This window comes from Schistocerca gregaria, chromosome 1 (assembly GCF_023897955.1).
Source record: "Schistocerca gregaria isolate iqSchGreg1 chromosome 1, iqSchGreg1.2, whole genome shotgun sequence".
Taxonomy (NCBI): domain Eukaryota; kingdom Metazoa; phylum Arthropoda; class Insecta; order Orthoptera; family Acrididae; genus Schistocerca; species Schistocerca gregaria.
Window position 1 is genome coordinate 859,129,732 of NC_064920.1, and position 18,279 is coordinate 859,148,010.

Sequence of the window (18,279 nt, forward strand, 5' to 3'; positions counted from 1 at the left end):
GAAACCTTCCGTGGACCAGGAGCTGGTCGAGTATTGTGTCGTCACAACGTGCAGTTTCACGTTCCACAGTATTCCGAAGCGCGGAAGACCTTTTGCTTAGCAGAATTCGGAAGACATCATATTCGATTACGTCATTTGCACATTGAGGATACATCAAAAACCCGCCGTTTCTTTTGCAATTTGTCGCAATAAGATGACCGGAACGGAATATTGGTGGGTAAAGCATTTGCGTATTGTAACATTGAGTGTTACGGAAGTATGCTGTTTAAGGCAACGGCGCATTTAAAATTTATAAAAGAACACGTCGTTCCTGGTACGATTTATTACAATTGAATGTCAGTTAATGGACATACCGACTGGTAAAGCCTTCGAGATATCGTAACATAAAAGATACCGATAGCGCCTCTACACTCAGTGTAGTGGATAGAGGCGAGGAATTGAGAAATCCACTGGAAATGGTTCACGCTATGCTTTCTATGTATTCACCTTCAGGCTGGGTAAAATATTTTCAGACTTACTTATTACTTTAGTGGAAGTATATTTTGTAATATACATAACAGCGCTGTCTTTTGGGAGTGTGTTACTTTGATTTTGTGAACACGCCAGGGAACGAATGCAAGATTAATTTCTATGTCACTGTGTGACTCGATCTCAAATCAGTAGTTATTTATTCTTCCAAACAACTTTCCGAATTGTGGGATACATAATTCTTTTTTAAATATTGCATATGACTGTACACAAAAAGACAACTGTACATGCAGGTACACACACGCACACACACACACACACACACACACACACACACACACACACACTTACAAAAAAAAATTGACAGAAAAATTCCTGTAAACTAGTTAGTTTTTTGGCTTCATCTACAAGATAGATTACTCACAGTAGGAAATTAGTGCATTTCTTGTGTCTAGTCTTGTATTTCACACGCTTTAAAAATTCTGCTACTAGAAGCAACGATCTAGCAAGAAACACCATAGGATTGTATTAAAAAGTAAGAATGATGGAACAGTTTTTATCTTATGTGTTAGACCACAGTAAATTTTTATCGCACTATTTATAACGGAAGTTTCAAAAGCTGATACACTTACCGATTGGTGATGGAACTTTTCCTTGTTGCCTTGTATCGTGTTGATTAATATTGAAAGTTTTTATTTATATCTAGCACAGACAGCACATAGACAAAGGAGGAAAAGTGTGTTAACATAGCAGTTTTACGTGCGTCCATTTCGCAGACAAACTGCGCGATTTGCGATAGGTGAAAAATGCTGATGGAGACCAGCTCGAACGCAAATCACTGGGGTTCGGGTAAATATGTATTAAAAATGACAAAATATGTACATATAATATGGGCTTGAAAGTATAAAATATGAAAAAAATACGGAGACAAAAACAGCTATTTTCAAATAAACCATACTTTATTATAGCAAAAACAACAATTTTATGTTTCATCAGTCTCACTGCCACTACTTGAATTGTTACAATACACAATCACATGTCTTTTTTTTAATTTTCAAAGCTAAAAAACTACTTTGTTTGAGCGAAATAACGCTTTGTACTGACTGAAAGAACTTCCAACGTCGCAGGATGTGATCGGAGGAAACTTAAATTTACAGAATTCTCGAAGTAAGTATGGGACGTCAAGATCGTCATCTGATCTTCCGCACAGCACACTGTCAATTTTTGCTTTAACGACTCAGCAACGGTTCCTTCTGCTTCCCTAATTTTCATTTTTATGTCTTCCATAATCCTTACATTGTCTTTCAGTGATATTTATATGTTTTCAGTGCCTTAAGCTGACGCGATAAGAAACAATAACTGCTTTTGATGTACACTAAGTCCTCTGTAGAGTTTGATTTTCAAGCCATGTACCCCAACGTGTCAGTACAGTTTCTAGTGGCAAAATATTATCGGGATGCATCTCTTTAAATGTTGCGATCCTACTGGGAGCTTTCAATAATACTTTTTTCACATTTGATATTAAACTATCAACATATCTGCAATTTATCCGCAGTCAACCAATCTATTTATTCCTTGTGCCAAGGAAGTTACATGGATCATCTTAGGATATAAAACATTCAGAACATTAGCTGCTCCAAACATATAATGAGCAGCATCGGTAACCAACAAGAAAACTTGTTCATGTTTTACGCCATTAGGCGATAAAACACCCATAACGTCATTAAAGAGCTTTTGCTGATGTTTGGTAGTTGCGTGTAAGAAGTTCTTCACAACCCTAGAAAAAGGATTTGCTCCATTTATTTTCAAATAGTCGTTACTACATTGCCAATGCACCGATGCACCGCCCTTGTGTGTCTCATCGCTTGCGACCCATATAGGACCATCCTGAATTATATCTCGAATTGACGCCAAACAATCCCCGTAAATGCTGCTGACAACATTTTTTCTACCAAGGAGAGGTTCCCAGTGGTGCAATCGACTTTTTGCAACCACCTAGATTGTGGCACAGGTTAAGAATCTAGGTATCATACCTTGAATCCATTCGCCCTGGTGGGCCTCGTTTAGGTCTAAAAGCCGAAAAACAATTTAGCCTGTTCCTTTAAAACATTAATTGACTGGAAAACAAGGTTGCAGGTTCGTATCTTGTCACGTTGGTTAATTTTTTTTATGTTTCTTCTTCAGATGTAATTTTTTTAAAGTTTCGAATCCTTTGCTAAGTCATTTTAACTGTTGCATTAACTTAATAACGCTCTCATTTTGTCTTCCTGTCATTCTTTTTTCATTTGTAATCTTTTCTCAAGTCTTTCATTCTTTTTTATTTATGTATTGTATTATTTATTCTTTATTTGTATATTGTAATATTTAATCATTTAAAATTACAGATCAAGCGATTAAAAAAAAACAGTGTTAGTATTCATATTGACTGTGCAACAGTCACAAAAATTTATTTTTCGTTGCGAGATGTACAATTTTTTGAGTGGTAATCGTCATACAGATACTTGAAACACAAATTGTTCTCGCACAAATTACAAACCATAAAAACCATCTGCGTACATTCGCGTAGTTTCATCATCAAATACAACGGGAAGCACACATCATTCTCATTGCGAAACAATGCCTATTCATTACCAAACTTCGATCCGTACCAGGCATACGTATTCATGTTTCGAAAGGCTGGTGCACACACAGTCCAATGAACAATTGAATGTATTTTGGTTATGTCTTAACGTGTAGCAGTTTCGTGTTTATCTTGTGGTAATACAGGCGCGCTGTGGAGTTTTTTAATAATATTTTTCACCTGATGATAAATATGCACGTCACATGGCCGACACATTGAGTACAGTTTTCACAGTGCATGTAGCTTTTGCAGCACTGTTCACAAACGTTCCGTCATATAATGTGTTGTCTCTCTTACCACTGCATGAATCAGCAAGTAACAAAAAATCATTTCTTTACTGTATGATTTCATTAGACTGTAAATAGCGTCTGTACAGCTCTTTCGTTAATTTGTTTGATTTTGAGCAGGTGACGACCACATTTCCGTATTCTGACTCCAAATGTTCAATTTCTTTAGCAACCCTGTTTCCGACCTCCCGCATACATACTAACAGGCGTGGTAGAAATTCACCGGCGGATGTCAACGCTTTCGTCAAATTTCTCTTTTGCACAAAAACCGTTTCTGATCCTCGAAATTACAGCGATCGATGATACGTTGATACGTAATTGCAAACCATTTGATCGGTATCAGTAACAAGATTTGAACTGTAATCGCCCATTTCCAGCACCCTCTGTTTTCTGAATCATTCTGCTGCTACTACAGTTTCTTCAAGTGTTGCGACGTCATTTGCACTAACGAATGTAGTCACTTTTCTATGACTTATTCCGTGTTTTATTTTAAAATTTTTTCCCACTTCCCACTTGCAAAGAATGAAAAGTTTTCCGATAGATACGGAACGGCGATAACCATTGCCCATTGATGCAGTGTACGCATTGTTACTTGTTCGTGACACATCCGAGCATCCTTAAAATTTTCACGTGTTTCGGTATCAATTAGACACAGCTTACTGAATTTAGTTCCTCCTTATTTTGCGTCTTGTTTCGGTTTCCTCAAGTATCCATTGTTGGACGCTTTACGACGAATAATTGGGATGAGCTTCAGAGAAGGCAACTGCTTTTAATGGAATGTACGTCGATGGAGGAGCCCGACAGTTGAATGGGTTAAAACATCGATCCACGTCTTTATCGTCGAACGTACACTGCAAAGAACAAAATTTTCATGTTAATAGCGGACGAGGAAATCCGAAAATTAACAGATAGTAGTATGGAAAGGCTTACCCCATCATACAAACCGTCTTCATGAGTCTCACTCGTAAACAGACATTTCTTCATCAAATTCCTCCATTCTTTCGCCATGATATTTTCTGGTTGATGAATTTGCATTGTCGAACATTTTAAATGTCGCAAACTCACAAAAAAAAAAAATGCAAGAGGAAAACGCAAAAATAAAAAGAACTGCTTTGTGATTGATAACTGCAAATTCACCAGTGATTTTAAGCTCAAGGGAGAAATGAGAACAAATAAGAAAGTTAATGAAATGGTTAAAGTGACTAGGAAAAGGATTAGAAAATTTAAAAATATTACATTTGAAGCAAATAACCGAAAAAAAGGAACTTGACAGGAATCGAACCCTCCATCTTAGGTTTTCCAGGCATTTGCGCAATACATTACGCTTCGACGGCAGTTGAAACTTAATTTAATGCACTAGAGGAGCAGGCTAAATTATTTTCCCGCTTTTACTTGCAAACGAGGGCGGCCCATCAGGGCGGATGGATTCAGGGTATGATACCTGGGTTCGTAACCTACACCATGTATGTGGCTGCAAAAGGTCGATTGCACAACTGGGGATCTCTCCGTGTAAGTGTAGATTCTCCAGGCTTATGATTACCTGAATACTTCTCTAGGAAGCTTTTAAATACAGGGTATTCAATTTCCATTAAGGCATAACACAAATCTTTCGTGAAGAAAAGAAGATAAGAACTGTGGGAGCCACTGGCTGTTACATTAGAAGATAATTGTTGTTTGAACTTATTCTCCCTTGTAATATTTACCTTTTTCTTTTGTTGTAGATATGTGCTGTGATATTAGAAACCGCTGTTCAGTCGCCGCGGATTTTTCAAAAAATGGTTCAGATGGCTCTGAGCAGTATGGGACCTAACATCTGAGGTCATCAATCCCCCAGAACTTAGAACTACTTAAACCTAACTAACCTAAGGACATCACACACATGCAAGAAGTTATCATAAAATTATAAATCTTTCTGCCTCTCTCTCTTCTTTTTTAGTCATGTAACTGGTTTGATTTGGTCTGCCATGGAATCCTCTCCTGTGTCCATCTTTTCATCTCACAGTAGTGCTTGCAGCCTAGCAGTTCCTTGCTGGATGTATCCCAGTCTGCCTCTTACACTACAGTTTCTACTGTACATCTACCCCCCCACCCCTCCCATACATCTACATCTACATCCATACTCCGCAAGCCACCTGACGGTGTGTGGCGGAGGGTACCCTGAGTACCTCTATCGGTTCTCCCTTCTATTCCAGTCTCGTATTGTTCATGGAAAGAAGGATTGTCGGTATGCTTCTGTGTGGGCTCTAATCTCTCTGATTTTATCCTCATGGAAGTTATTCCCTGATGTCCTAACAGATGTCCTTTTAGCCTGTCCCTTCTTCTTTTCGGTGTTTTTCATATATCCCTGTCCTCATCGATTCTGCAGGCAAATTCCTCATTCTTTACCATATCAATCCACACAATTTTCAACATTTCTTCTGTACCACTATATCTGTTCTGTTCTGTTCTGGTTTTCCCACAGTCCATATTTCACTACCATACAATGCTGTGCCCCAAACACCCGTTCTCAGACATTTTTTCGTCAAATTAAGGCCTTTGTTTTATACTGGTAGATTTCTCTTGGCCAGGGATCCCATTTTTGTCAATATTAGTATGCTTTTTATGTCCTCCTTTCTCTGTCTGTTGTGAGTTAGCGTACTGCTTAAGTAGCAGAATTGCTTAACTTAATCTACTTCGTGATCCCCAACTTACTGTTCCCATTTCTGTTACTTCTCAGTACTTTCAGCTTTCTGCGATGTACTCTGATCCATATTCTGTACTCATTAGACTGTTCATTCCATTCAACAGAACCTATAAATTCTTTTTCACTTTCACTGGGAATAGCAGTGTCATCAGCGAATCTCATCATTGATAGGGTTCCACATTGAATTATAATCCCACTTATGAACCTTTCTTTTATTTCTGTCATTGCTCGTTCAATGTATAGATTGAACAGTAGGGCGAGAGACTTCATAGCTGTCTCATGTTCTTCTTAATTCGAGCATTTCATTCTCGATCTTCCATTCTTGCACCTCTTACATAGTCGGCCGGGGTGGCCGAATGGTTCTAGGCGCTACAGTCTGGAACCGTGTGGCCACTACGGTCGCAGGTTCAAGTCCTGCCTCAGGCATGGATGTGTGTGATGTCGTTAGGTTAGTTAGGTTTAAGTAGTTCTAAGTTCTTGGAGACTGATGAGCTCAGAAATTAAGTCCCATAGTGCTCAGAGCCATTCGAACCTCTTATATATTACCATCTTTCCCTACAGCTTACTCCTGTTTTTCTCAGAATTTTGAACACCTTTCACTATTCTATGTTGTCGAACACTTTTTCCAGATCGACAAAGCTTATGGCTGTGTCTCTGTTTTTCTTCAGACTCGCTTCAGTTATCAAGCGCAGCATCATAACTACCTCTCTAGTGTCTTTACTATTTAACTATCGCATCGAAAAAATTTAGGAGTGACCATGAAACTTGGTGATGGTGCCAGTAATTTTCTGTATATTCACCCTTTAATGTTACACTTTTTTTTTCTAAAGGAAGGATAATTTGGCGAAGAACGTGGTTGTAGAAGTCTCTATTTCGACTATTCAAACAACATTCCACCTTGAATATCACCATTCTTGGAATATCTGCTACACAATGGTTTCTTCATCGCAGGAAAGTGGAAGAAGGCATGGGATATCATTACTCAACAAGCCCAAAGAAGCAACATGTACAACCGGTGTGTGACCCCCCCCCCCCCCTCCTTTATTTTTCCAAGGAGCGCACACGCACGCACACACCTCTGGACTCTAGATAGCTTACCGCTAAGCTTTGTATTCACAGCCTCCCATTACTTCATCAGGAGATTTCGGTATCATACTCCTGTGGCAGTTTGCCCTCTGCAAAGACCATAATCTGTTAGCACAATGCTATGGCAGTCCTAAAAAAATTCTATGTCACCTTGCTTGGAGATGGTTTGGTCTTCACAATTTTCGGCTTGGTGGAACCACGTTTCCCCTACTTGGTGTGCACCTCTTTTTTGGGGTTAGAGTGATAAGGCCAGCACTCATGCATGGAGATAAGATGGCATAAGAAGTCATCTGGAATGTTATGGCCCAGCTGAAACATTTCTGCTGCTGTCTCGGTTCGGCTCAGAATTATAGTGGTATCACTCTTCAACGAATCTCGAAAATTCTTCTACCTGCCTTTAATTCCCTTTCCCTCCTTTCTCGTGCTTCTCCTTCTTATAAATGCAATCTGGTTTCTGTACAAGTTTTTATCAGTGGTGTCTTCAGAATTTCAAATACTGTCATTCAGTCCACAATGTCAAAAGCTTTCTCTAAACTTACAAATTCTATACTGACGGAAAAAATTTTGCAACACCAAAAAGGAGTTGTGCAACAGAAATGAAAGTTGGTGGGCTGTTTCTACACCAGGAAGGTGACACCCACTCAGCCTTCGCACCAGTCGCATGAGTAGTGATAGTAGTGCCACTATGTGGATGCAAATCAGGTTTGCTTTAAAGACGTGCTGTAGTGATTGTGAGCATTAGTTACCTTGTAGATAGGTCGCCGTGAGTTGATTTCATTCAAAAATGCCTGGGAGGTGGCAGAGACTCGTTTGCTTCAAATACATGCTGCAAGAGTAATGAGTGTTAGTTGCCTTTGGGATTGAAAGTGGTGAATTGGTTTTAGTCAAGTATGCCTGGAAGGCAATGCAGAGGCCAATATCAACACTTCATGGAGTTTGAGCGGGGTTGTGTAATAGGGCTATGAGAAGCTAGATGTTCCTTTTGTGGTATTGCAGAAGGACATGGTCACAAGAATGTACCATTGCAAGAAGACCAGGCTATGGACGGCCACGTAGCATTACTGAGAGGGAAGACAATCTTGTTTGGCGTATGGCTTTCGTGCATTGAATTGCATCTGCAGCAGTAATTTGAGTAGCACTTGGCACCACAGTGACACAACGAACTGATACAGATTGTGTAGTTCAAGGATAGCTCTGAGGCAGATGCCCTGTGTTGTGCATCCCACTGTCCCCAAACTTTTTTGTAACTTCAGTGGGTCATTTGAGAGTTCGTAAGTTGGCAGGGTGGAGGTCTGTTGTGTTTTCTATGAAAGCTGGTTCTGTCCCAGTGTCATTGATGGCCATGGGTTGGTTATCTGCTAACCAACCCATGGCCATCAATGACACTGAGACAGAACCAGTTCAGGTCCTGTAAACAACCTGTCTGCATGTTAGGCAGACTGGACCTAAACCTGTAACTGCGGTCTGGGGTACAATTTTGTGTGATAGCAGAAGCACGCTCATGGTTCTTCTCCCACACATAGACAGCAAATTAGTTGGTCAATCTGGAGATTCGACCTATTGTGCTGCCATTCATGAACAGCATTCCAGGGCGTGTTTTCTAATTGGATAACACTCACTCAAGTACCGCTGTGGTAACCTAACATGTGTACAGAGTGTCGACGTATTGCCTTGGCCTGCTCGATCACCATATCTGTCTCCAATTGAGCACATATGAGACATCATTGGACAACAACTCCAGCAGCATTCACAAACTGCATTTACCGTGCAAGTACAACAGGCATGGAACTCCATCCCACAAACTGATATCCATCCTTTTTGCAACACAATGATGCACACTTGCATGCTTGCAGGCAACATTCCGGCAGTTACATCTGTTATTAATGTACCAGCATTTCACATTTAGAATGACTTTTCTTGTGCTTACATTAACCTGTTATCATGCTATTTTAATCATTTAAAAATGTTATATAAACAAATGTATTCCCAATATTTCATTACTGTACATTACTTATTTTTTGTTATTGCTATTGCTTCGCAGTCAGTGGACCCTATCCTTTAAGGTAGGTGGTAAGGTCAATAGTGCACTGTGTATTCCTACACTTCTCCAGAACTGTAACTCATCCTAAGGTCAGGCTGTACCAGTTTTTCCAATCTTCTGTAAATAATTTGTGTCAGTATTTTGCTATCATGACTTATTAAACTTCTGGTTTGATAACAAGCTTGTATGCATCTATCGGCACCTATATTTTTTGGGTTTGGAATTATTATATTTCATTGTAGCCTAAGGCTATTGCCTGTGTCTATAATATCTTGCATACAGCTTAGAATAGTTTTGTCATAGCTGCTTCTCCCAAGGATTTCAATAATTCTGAGGAAATGGCATTTATTCCAGGAGCCTTGTTTCAACTTAAGATCTTTCACTGCTCTGTGAAATTCTTCTTGCAAGTCATCTTCATATACCTACTCGATCATTTTCCTTGTACAGCCCTTCTATATATTTCTTCTGCTTTTAAGTTTACCTTTGTGCTTAGTACTGGCTCAGGAGGCATGTATCTCTCCCCTTGTCATGCATGCTTCAACAGCCTTGCATTTGTTTTATGACCATTCCTTCTAAGCCATTTTATGTTGGACAATAGTTTTCTGCTAGTCTGTTTACTCTTGTATTGTAATTTTGTGGGTAAATTACCATTCAAATTTTCTTTTATTCCAGGTCACCCTCCTCCAAAATACAGATGGCTTAAAGATGGAGTTGTTCTTAATGACTTTTCATCAGAACCTTTCTACAAGATCATCAACATCCGGAAAGAGGACAAAGGAAGTTACCAGTGTATAGCAAAAAATGATGCTGGATCAATTTTTAGTGAGAAACTGGATGTCACTGTTGCATGTACGTAAAAAATAGTAGTATAATTTGTCAGATTTCTAACATGTCTAAACCTTTTCATGCCTTGTTTAGTAATTGCACATTTTACGGTGACAGGTCTTAAATAGAAATGCAATTATTTGTTAAAAAAACAAATTCAAATGACATTATGGAAACATAGACACCAAGTCAAGTAGCACTAATTTATGAAAAACATGCACAGTATTTATATAGTGTTTATATTTCAAATAGATTAGTGTTCCTTAATGATTAGCAGTACTTGCTTATTGTACCTCACTCTTTTCAGGTCATTCCACATGCTTTTAAAGTAAAATTTCAACATACTTTAGTATCTGTTTGACTTTTTATGGTAAATCACTAGCCATCAAAGCCTTGGCTAAGCTGACAGGGAGTTAAAAACTGCAGAGCAGGTTATATAGATGTGTGCAGTTTTCTAAAATATGACAGAGCTCTAGAGTGTAGCTGACCGTAGAGAAAATCACATTTGTATAATCCAGAAAGCGTGTATATTCTCACAGTTAGCACAACAAAGTGGCAGTAGATTATTTTGGAACAATCACTGAAAGAGAGAACATGAGGAAATGTCACTGGGAAAAAAGAAGCTCTTCATTTAATAATGAGAGTAGCCTGTCATTTAGCTTTGAACTTGTAGTAGTTCAATTGTCATCCTATTGTCTGGACTGTTTAAGCAACACATATTTTTTTAATTAGAAAATTTGTCATTATGAAGTACATGTTGTGACAAGGATTTATGAAGTGTATCGACCATGCAGAATCATATCTATTTACTTTAAACTGTTAAAACTTTCCTGTGCATTATCGCAAGTTTTATGTCCCATTTCAGTGCCTGAAAGTTTCATTGTTTATGATGATCAGATTAATTTAATAATTTTCGTCCTTTTACTCATCTGTTTTTTAGGGTATTTTGTGCAGAGTTTACTTAACGGACTTCTTTTTTGTGCATTCCTTTGGAATTACAATTGTTTTTCAGATATGGGTATATTTGAAGATACTGAAGAGAAGATAGTGACTGTTGAATCTGGCAAGGCAGCTGTTTTGGATCTGCCAAGAATAGATAGCCATCCACAGCCCTCTGTGACATGGATGTCTGATAGTGGCACACTTCCATATGACAGAAAATATGCCTTCACACCCGGACAACTTATTATTCTGTCAGCTGATTCAGGAGACCAGAGAGCATACAGGTTTTGAAATTTATAAATATATTTTACTTTTGTAGCATAATATAATTATTTAATGTATGGATAGTTTAACAGCAGAAAAGCCTATTCTTTTTGTTGTACACAGGGCTCGAGCAACAAATACACAAATTGGAAAGGAAGAAAACAGTGCATACATAAGGTTGAAAGTTGAGGGAGATTCCGGAAAAGAAGTTGCACCTGAAATTATCATAAAGCCGCAAGATATGCATGTTGTTAAAGGACAACAATTGGCTGAACTGAAATGTATAGCAAATGCAAGGTAAATGACTGCTAGTTTCAGGAAATTAACGTATAACTATTGAACAGGCTGTTACTAGGCACCTCCGGCTTTTTAACTTCTTTCTTTATTTCCTTATTATATTTCGAAGTCGTGTTAAGCATTGTTTTCAAAAGAATAAGTTGAAATAGTTATGAATTATTTCAAATTCTGCAGACCCCTTCACGAGTTGGAGATACTGTGGATGAAAGATGGAATTATGATAGAGAATGCAGGCATATCATATGACTTCAGTTCATTGTGGAACAATACGCTGTCATTATTGAACGCTAATCTGACTTACACAGGCCAGTACTCATGCCAAGTTAGACTGCGTAGTGGTGGTTTTCCAGTGGTTTCAGCATCTGCAAATGTCATGGTTCTTGGTGAGTCATCTTTCGTTCACTACCACAACCTTTTTAATGAAGTCATGAAACAAATTTTTTGTGATGCACTGAAGATTCTTTCTAACTTGGTTTGTTTTTTTAAGAGTGTAAAAAAGTTAAGAACATGAATATAAGACATGAGCTAAAGAGTGTTAAATGCTATATCATTTTGTACAATTTGTTTGACAGAGAAACCATCATTTGCAACCAATCTGAGAACTGAAACTTTGGGAGAATATGGAGCAACGATTTCAATTCCGTGCGAAGCCTTTGGCGTTCCCATGCCTAACATTGTTTGGTTTCGGAACACTGAAAAGGTTGACTCAATACCAGGCAATAAGTATGTCTTTTATGTATGATTTTGTGTTTTGTGATATGTGTTCTAAAAGTTGGTTAGAAGTGAAAGAAATTTACATTTTCATGACCACATTTTAACTTTTCAGGTACACTGTTGTAGAAGATGGATCTTTAGTTATAAAAAAGTTAACTATGGAAGATTCTGGAATGTTTCAGTGCTTGGCAGCAAATGAGGCGGGAGAAGACTCAGCATACACATGGCTGAAAGTAAAAAGTAAGAATCTTAACATCAGTTCACATTGCATAAAATAGTAAACTTCTCATTTATGTTGATGCAGGCTTCCATGAGGAATGTTTAATGAAGATGTGTGTTTATTCTTCATGCAGAATTACTTAGTTGTATATCTAATTACTGACTATGATTAAATACAGGGTATATGAAAAAGAACTCCCTAGTTTTAATGTGTCCTACAATCTATTCTAGTTTTTGATGTTTGATTCATCAACCCTAAAATATTTGCTCCCCTGCAGTTGGCAGGTCTGCTTGACCTTGAGACGGTACCAGTGCTGTTTTCTTCCTCTGTTCCCTCAATTCAGTCCAGGTGTGCTTGCATGCAGTGCAGAACTACTCAGCAACAATGTGTACTGCACAACAGAAAGTGCAGTGTGTTATTTGGCTTGTGAAAACTGAGTCATTTATAACAGTGTGATGTAAGTTTAGAAATCAGTATGATAAGAACCACCTACAGCAAAAACTATCTGTCATTAGCTTTCCAGGAAGGTGGAAGGTAGGGCTGGCCCGATATCTTGGCCCCCACGAAATCCCACTGGAATTTTTCTTTTGGGACCACATAAAAAATGTTGTGTACAGTGAAAAGCTTGGAGACATCAATCATTTACCAGAAAGAATCGTGACAGTGGTTGGGACAGTTACACCTGAAATGTTGGTGAATATGTGGCGAGAAGTGGACTATCAGCTCGACATGTGCAGGGCAACAAATGGATCCCACGTTGAAGCCTACGAACATTAAACAAAACTTGAAGGAATTCTCTTTCATGATATGCACTCATTGATGTAATTTTTCATTAATTTCCCCATTAAATTTGTACTTAAAACTAGGGAGTTCTTTTTCAAACACCCTGTACTTGAATTTCATTCTTTTGAATGTCATTAAAGTGATTAACTGAAAACTATGTTTATCTGTGTTCAGTTACATTAAAACGTTACGCACAAGTCTGTGTAAGTTACATAACAAGTATGTATAAGTATTTTTACATGGATAATGCGTGCAGTTTCATTTAAGTGATTTCATAAGTTTTTGTCTTTTCTAACCACTTCTTTTTCATATTATTTGGTTGGGGAAGGTTGAAGTAACCCAAAACATTTATTTTTTCTTATTTTTTGGCAGGGGGAAGGTAAATTGAATGCACTTTCCTAGAATGACTGGTACTATTGTTGTCTGGAACTCTCAAAGATACATTTGTGGTGATAGTAGACTCCGTATATTAAGAGTGTCGAAACTGGCATTTACATAATTTTTATCTGCCTTACACTTGTTTATGTCCATTTCATTATCCTGCAAATAACACATGACAGTTTTTTCCTGGCTGTCTTTTAAGATCCCCCATTTACTGCTTTATATGTGATGAGAATATAGTTGAGGGCCTGTGTGCCAGAATACGAATTCTCACTCTGAACATTTGACACAGATACAGTTTTTTTTCATCTTGTTTTGTGATGTGTGAATCATACTTCATATGGAATTTTATGCAGTATATTTACTGCTTTCTTATGCTGAATAAGTACTTTATTCAGATCATGTAGCAAACCTTACCAAACTCAATTTATTGTATTCCCCTATTTTGAGTTTAGTTTTATTCCTTTGGAACAGTTTCTTAGTGTTACCCTGTACTTTGTGAAAGATAAGACACCAAATATGCAAGAGGAACGCCGTAAGAGGCCTAACACATTCTGCAGGAAGTAAGACATTATGATCCAGTTTCCTACGTAGTAAAGACTCCTGCTTAGTTATGATGAAGAATACTTGCAAGTTGTGACACTGTCTTTCCTTTTTATGAATGAAGAACTGATTTAGAAATTTGAAACTAAATATATTTCATCTTGACACTGAGTGTTGATATACCATTATTGATACCACGCAGCCTGATTTCATTATTATTTCATTTGTTACTACTACTACCACCATCAAACGCCATCACTAGTACTAACTACCACCATCACCACCATTACTGCAAGGGCTGATCAACAAAGACTGAGACTGAGTATTGGTGGATAACTTCAGGTAACCTCAGTGAAGTGTTCAGAATTTCATGTGGCATTGTCTTTACGATTTATACATAATCATATGCATAGGAGCTGTGTTTGTGCCTGCTGGGTACCACATTTGTTGACTCCCGAACAAAATGCTGTGCAATTGGCAACTAGCCGTGAAGTGCTGTGTCTCTTTGATGATGTGTTTTTTAGAATTAATTATCACCGCCTATGATTAATTGCTGCATCATTATGATCCTGAAGGAAAATAAGCCAGTACAGTGTGGAAACCACCAGGTTTTCCAACATAAAATAAGGCAAAAGTTGTTCTATCTGCTGGGAAATCACATATTTTGTCTGTCATAGAACGATTTACTAGCATGCAGTTCCTCCTCACACTACTGTTGCAACAGCATACTGCATGTCACTATAGACTATTGCAAGGAAGCTTCAGGACACTCTGAAACAATGCTCAATAAAATTAGGCAATTCTCAAAAACATGACAAAGAATGACCTGCACTATGTTTTTAAGGACTGACAAATGTGCTGTAAAAAGTGCATTCAAGTAGGAGGAGGGGTACTTCGAAAAAGATCATGTTAACATTGAAACGAGTAATAAACATCTGTATAAAATAAATTAATAAATAATTTGATCAGTCCTCATATTATTAACAGTATTTCCACAAAGTATATTTATGATTCATTAATTCATTCTGCTCATTATGTCATTTTTGTATGCTGTCCTTTGGATATGTAATGAGAATCATGAAGAGACTGATAGCAAAATATTACTTTAATTGGCTCTAAAGCCTAAGCAGAAGAGAAGAAAGAAACTGACAGATGATTGCTGAGATAACAGCTGGAAATGGTGGTGGCTTGAATGCATCAGTCTATCAAATGTCACAGATGAGATACCATGAATGTTTCTAATGTATCTTACCTTTAAATAGCTATAATTAAGAAACTTTTCTTGCAGTTCTTGATTCCCAAGTGCTAAATTGGCTGTATCGGGCAATCATCATAAACTGTTATAGCAACTAGCACACTTCGGCCTTGTATTTGAGCAGCTGCATCAAACTGTATTATTTTGCTTTGTGTTGATTATTTAATAACTAATGAGAAAACAGTTCCACGTGAACCTCAGACAGCTAAAATATCATAAATTGTTAGCAAAAAGAAACAAACCTCGTTAATTATGTTGGTAGGTCTACATAAGGCAGAGGTTTCCCCTGAGTGTGTCAAAACATTGTACACAACCATTCTGGCTTCATGTATGATTAAGAACCTAAATTACTTCCCAGAGAAGCATCCAAAAGCTTCAAAAGTCCAATGCCATGATAATGCATTGCAAACAGCCAAAAAGTAATTACCACTCTCAGCTAATTTGTGTATAATGACTAGCAAGGTGTATTAGAATTTGTTGCAGATGGAGAAGAGAAGAGTAAAATAGTAAAGTGCAACTCGTCAGGTAGCAGAGATGTTGAGTGCTACATAGGCACAAAAAAAAAGGACTGTCAAAAGCGTAAGCTTTTGGCCAAAAAGGCCTTCATGAGAATCAGACAACACACACACACACACACACACACACACACACACACACACACACACACACACACACACACACATACAAGGCAACTCACATTCATATGACCACAGTCTCTGGCTGCCGAGGCCAGACTGTGAGTAGCAGCACATGATGGGGAAAGCATTCTGGATAGTGGGGACAAGGAGGAAGCTGGGGCAGGGAGGGGATGGAATAACAGTGGAGGGGTGGGGGACGGTAAACTGCTGCTTGTGGCAGTAGACAGAAATGTTGTGGAGAGAGGTTAGGGGAGCTAGGTGCAGTCAGGAAGGTAGATGGATGGGGGGGGGGGGGGGGGCAGCGCAAAAGGAGAGAAGTAAAAAGACTGTGGGTGGGTTGGTGGAATAGAGGGGTGTGTAATGCTGGGTTGGAAATAGGGAAGGGGACAAGTGGGTGTAGGACACTGGCTAATGAATATTAAGGTCAGGAGGGTTACTGGAACATAGAATATACTGCAGGGACAGTACCCACCTGTGCATTTAAAAAAAAGCTACTGTTAGTAGGAAGGATACAGGTATCACAGACTGTGAGGTAGCCATTTAAATGAAGAATGTTGTTTTGGGCAGCATGCTCAGCAACTTGATAGTCCAGCTGTTTCATGTCCACAGTTTTTGAGTGGCCATTCATCCGGACAGAAATCGTGTTGGTCGTCATTATGGGAACATAGAATATACTGCAGGAAGAGTTCCCACATGTGTAATTCAAAGAAAGCTAATATATTAGTAGGAAGGACACAGATGGCAGAGACTTTGAGGTACTCATTTAAATGAAGAATGTTGTGTTGGGCAGTTTGCTCAGCAACTGGGTAGTCAAACTGTTTCTTGTCCACAGTTTGTCAGTGGCCATTCATGCAGACAGCAGTCTTGTTAGTTGTCATGTCCACATAGAACACAGCACAGTGGTTGTAGCTTAGCTTGTAAATCACCTGCCTCATTGGGATAGATGTGACTGAAATGGAGTAGGTGGTGGAGTCAAGATATATGGGACAGGTCTTGTATTGAAGTCTATTACAGGGGTATGGACCATGAGGTAAGAGGTTGTGAACAGGAATTGTGGAGGGATTAGGGCTGTTCATAAAATACCGATACATCAATATTTTTTCCATAAAATATTAACATATATCAGCGATATTTTTTCACTAATATATAAATATTTTTTTCATAATTCTTGGTAAATATTTGAAATTGTTCTTTTGAAATTGTAATAGAACATAATTTTGCTTTCACTGTATGAAGGAGTCTTACTACTTTTTGAGCCTTCCACACATTCAGTCTTTCTACCTTTTTGACTGTGTGAAGCAAGTATAGATGCCACAAGAAGGAGTCTGATTGCACTGGGGGAGTGGTGGTGTGAATGGAATAAGAAAGATATCCAATGTGAAGTAGTAGCACTGCATTCGCGTTAAAAAATAGTTAACAGGGAAGTCGACATAAAGTGTTTCAGATAAATCTGATATGTTACAAAACTGAATGATGGACCCATTGGACACTTTTTATTGCCAAGCATGAACTTGCATCGTTTTCCTTTCAGTTCTTGCTCTAACGGGGATAAGCAGGCTGCTAGCATCTTGATGTACAGAATATCTAATAATAAATCAAAATTTAAAGAAACATTTCTAAAACTGCCAATATATTTACAATGTGCAGCCGATATGGTTTATGGCCAGTACATCAATTTAAAAATTTTTTTTTTTTTACATATTGAGGGCTGATAATGATATTTTTTAAAATATCGATTTATCGGCTTCACAGTATATCTAGAAACAGCAACAGTCCTAGTAGGGATGGACGAGGATACAATATGCTTGGTGAGCAATGGAATACTGCTGTGGGAGGGGTGGGAAGGAACGTGGGCATGACAGGGTTTAGTCAAAACTCTGGTGGAGAATGTGATTCAGTTGCTACAATCCTGGGTGGCCCAGAGTCATGAGGGGAATGCTACTCTATGGCTGGACAGTGGGACTTTGGGTGGTGAGGGGTGACTGGAGAGATAAGGCACAGGAAATCTGTTTTATACAAGGTTGGGAGGGTAATTATGATTTATAAAGACCTCAGTGAGATGTTTGTTATATTTCGAGAGGGACTGCTCCTAACAGCAGATCCTATGACCATGGGCAGCTAGGCTGTATGGAAGGGATTCTTGATATGGAATGGGTGGCAGCTGTCGAAGTGGAGGTATTGTTGGTGCTTGATACATTTGATGTGGATGGAGGTACGGATGTAGCCATCTTT

At 38.4% G+C, this 18,279-nt stretch overlaps 1 protein-coding gene across 7 annotated transcripts in view; it reads left to right on the forward strand.

Moving 5' to 3' along the window:
- LOC126272780 (protein sidekick) overlaps positions 1 to 18,279 on the forward strand; it is a 614,097-nt gene that overhangs the window by 484,318 nt on the left and 111,500 nt on the right. For all 7 annotated transcript variants that reach the window (XM_049975937.1, XM_049975981.1, XM_049975945.1 and 4 more), the window contains exons 3-8: positions 9,858 to 10,034; positions 11,023 to 11,236; positions 11,340 to 11,513; positions 11,688 to 11,896; positions 12,086 to 12,236; positions 12,340 to 12,467. In XM_049975937.1, the coding sequence (XP_049831894.1) occupies positions 9,858 to 10,034; positions 11,023 to 11,236; positions 11,340 to 11,513; positions 11,688 to 11,896; positions 12,086 to 12,236; positions 12,340 to 12,467 (1,053 nt within the window). The remainder of the gene's footprint in view (positions 1 to 9,857; positions 10,035 to 11,022; positions 11,237 to 11,339; positions 11,514 to 11,687; positions 11,897 to 12,085; positions 12,237 to 12,339; positions 12,468 to 18,279) is intronic.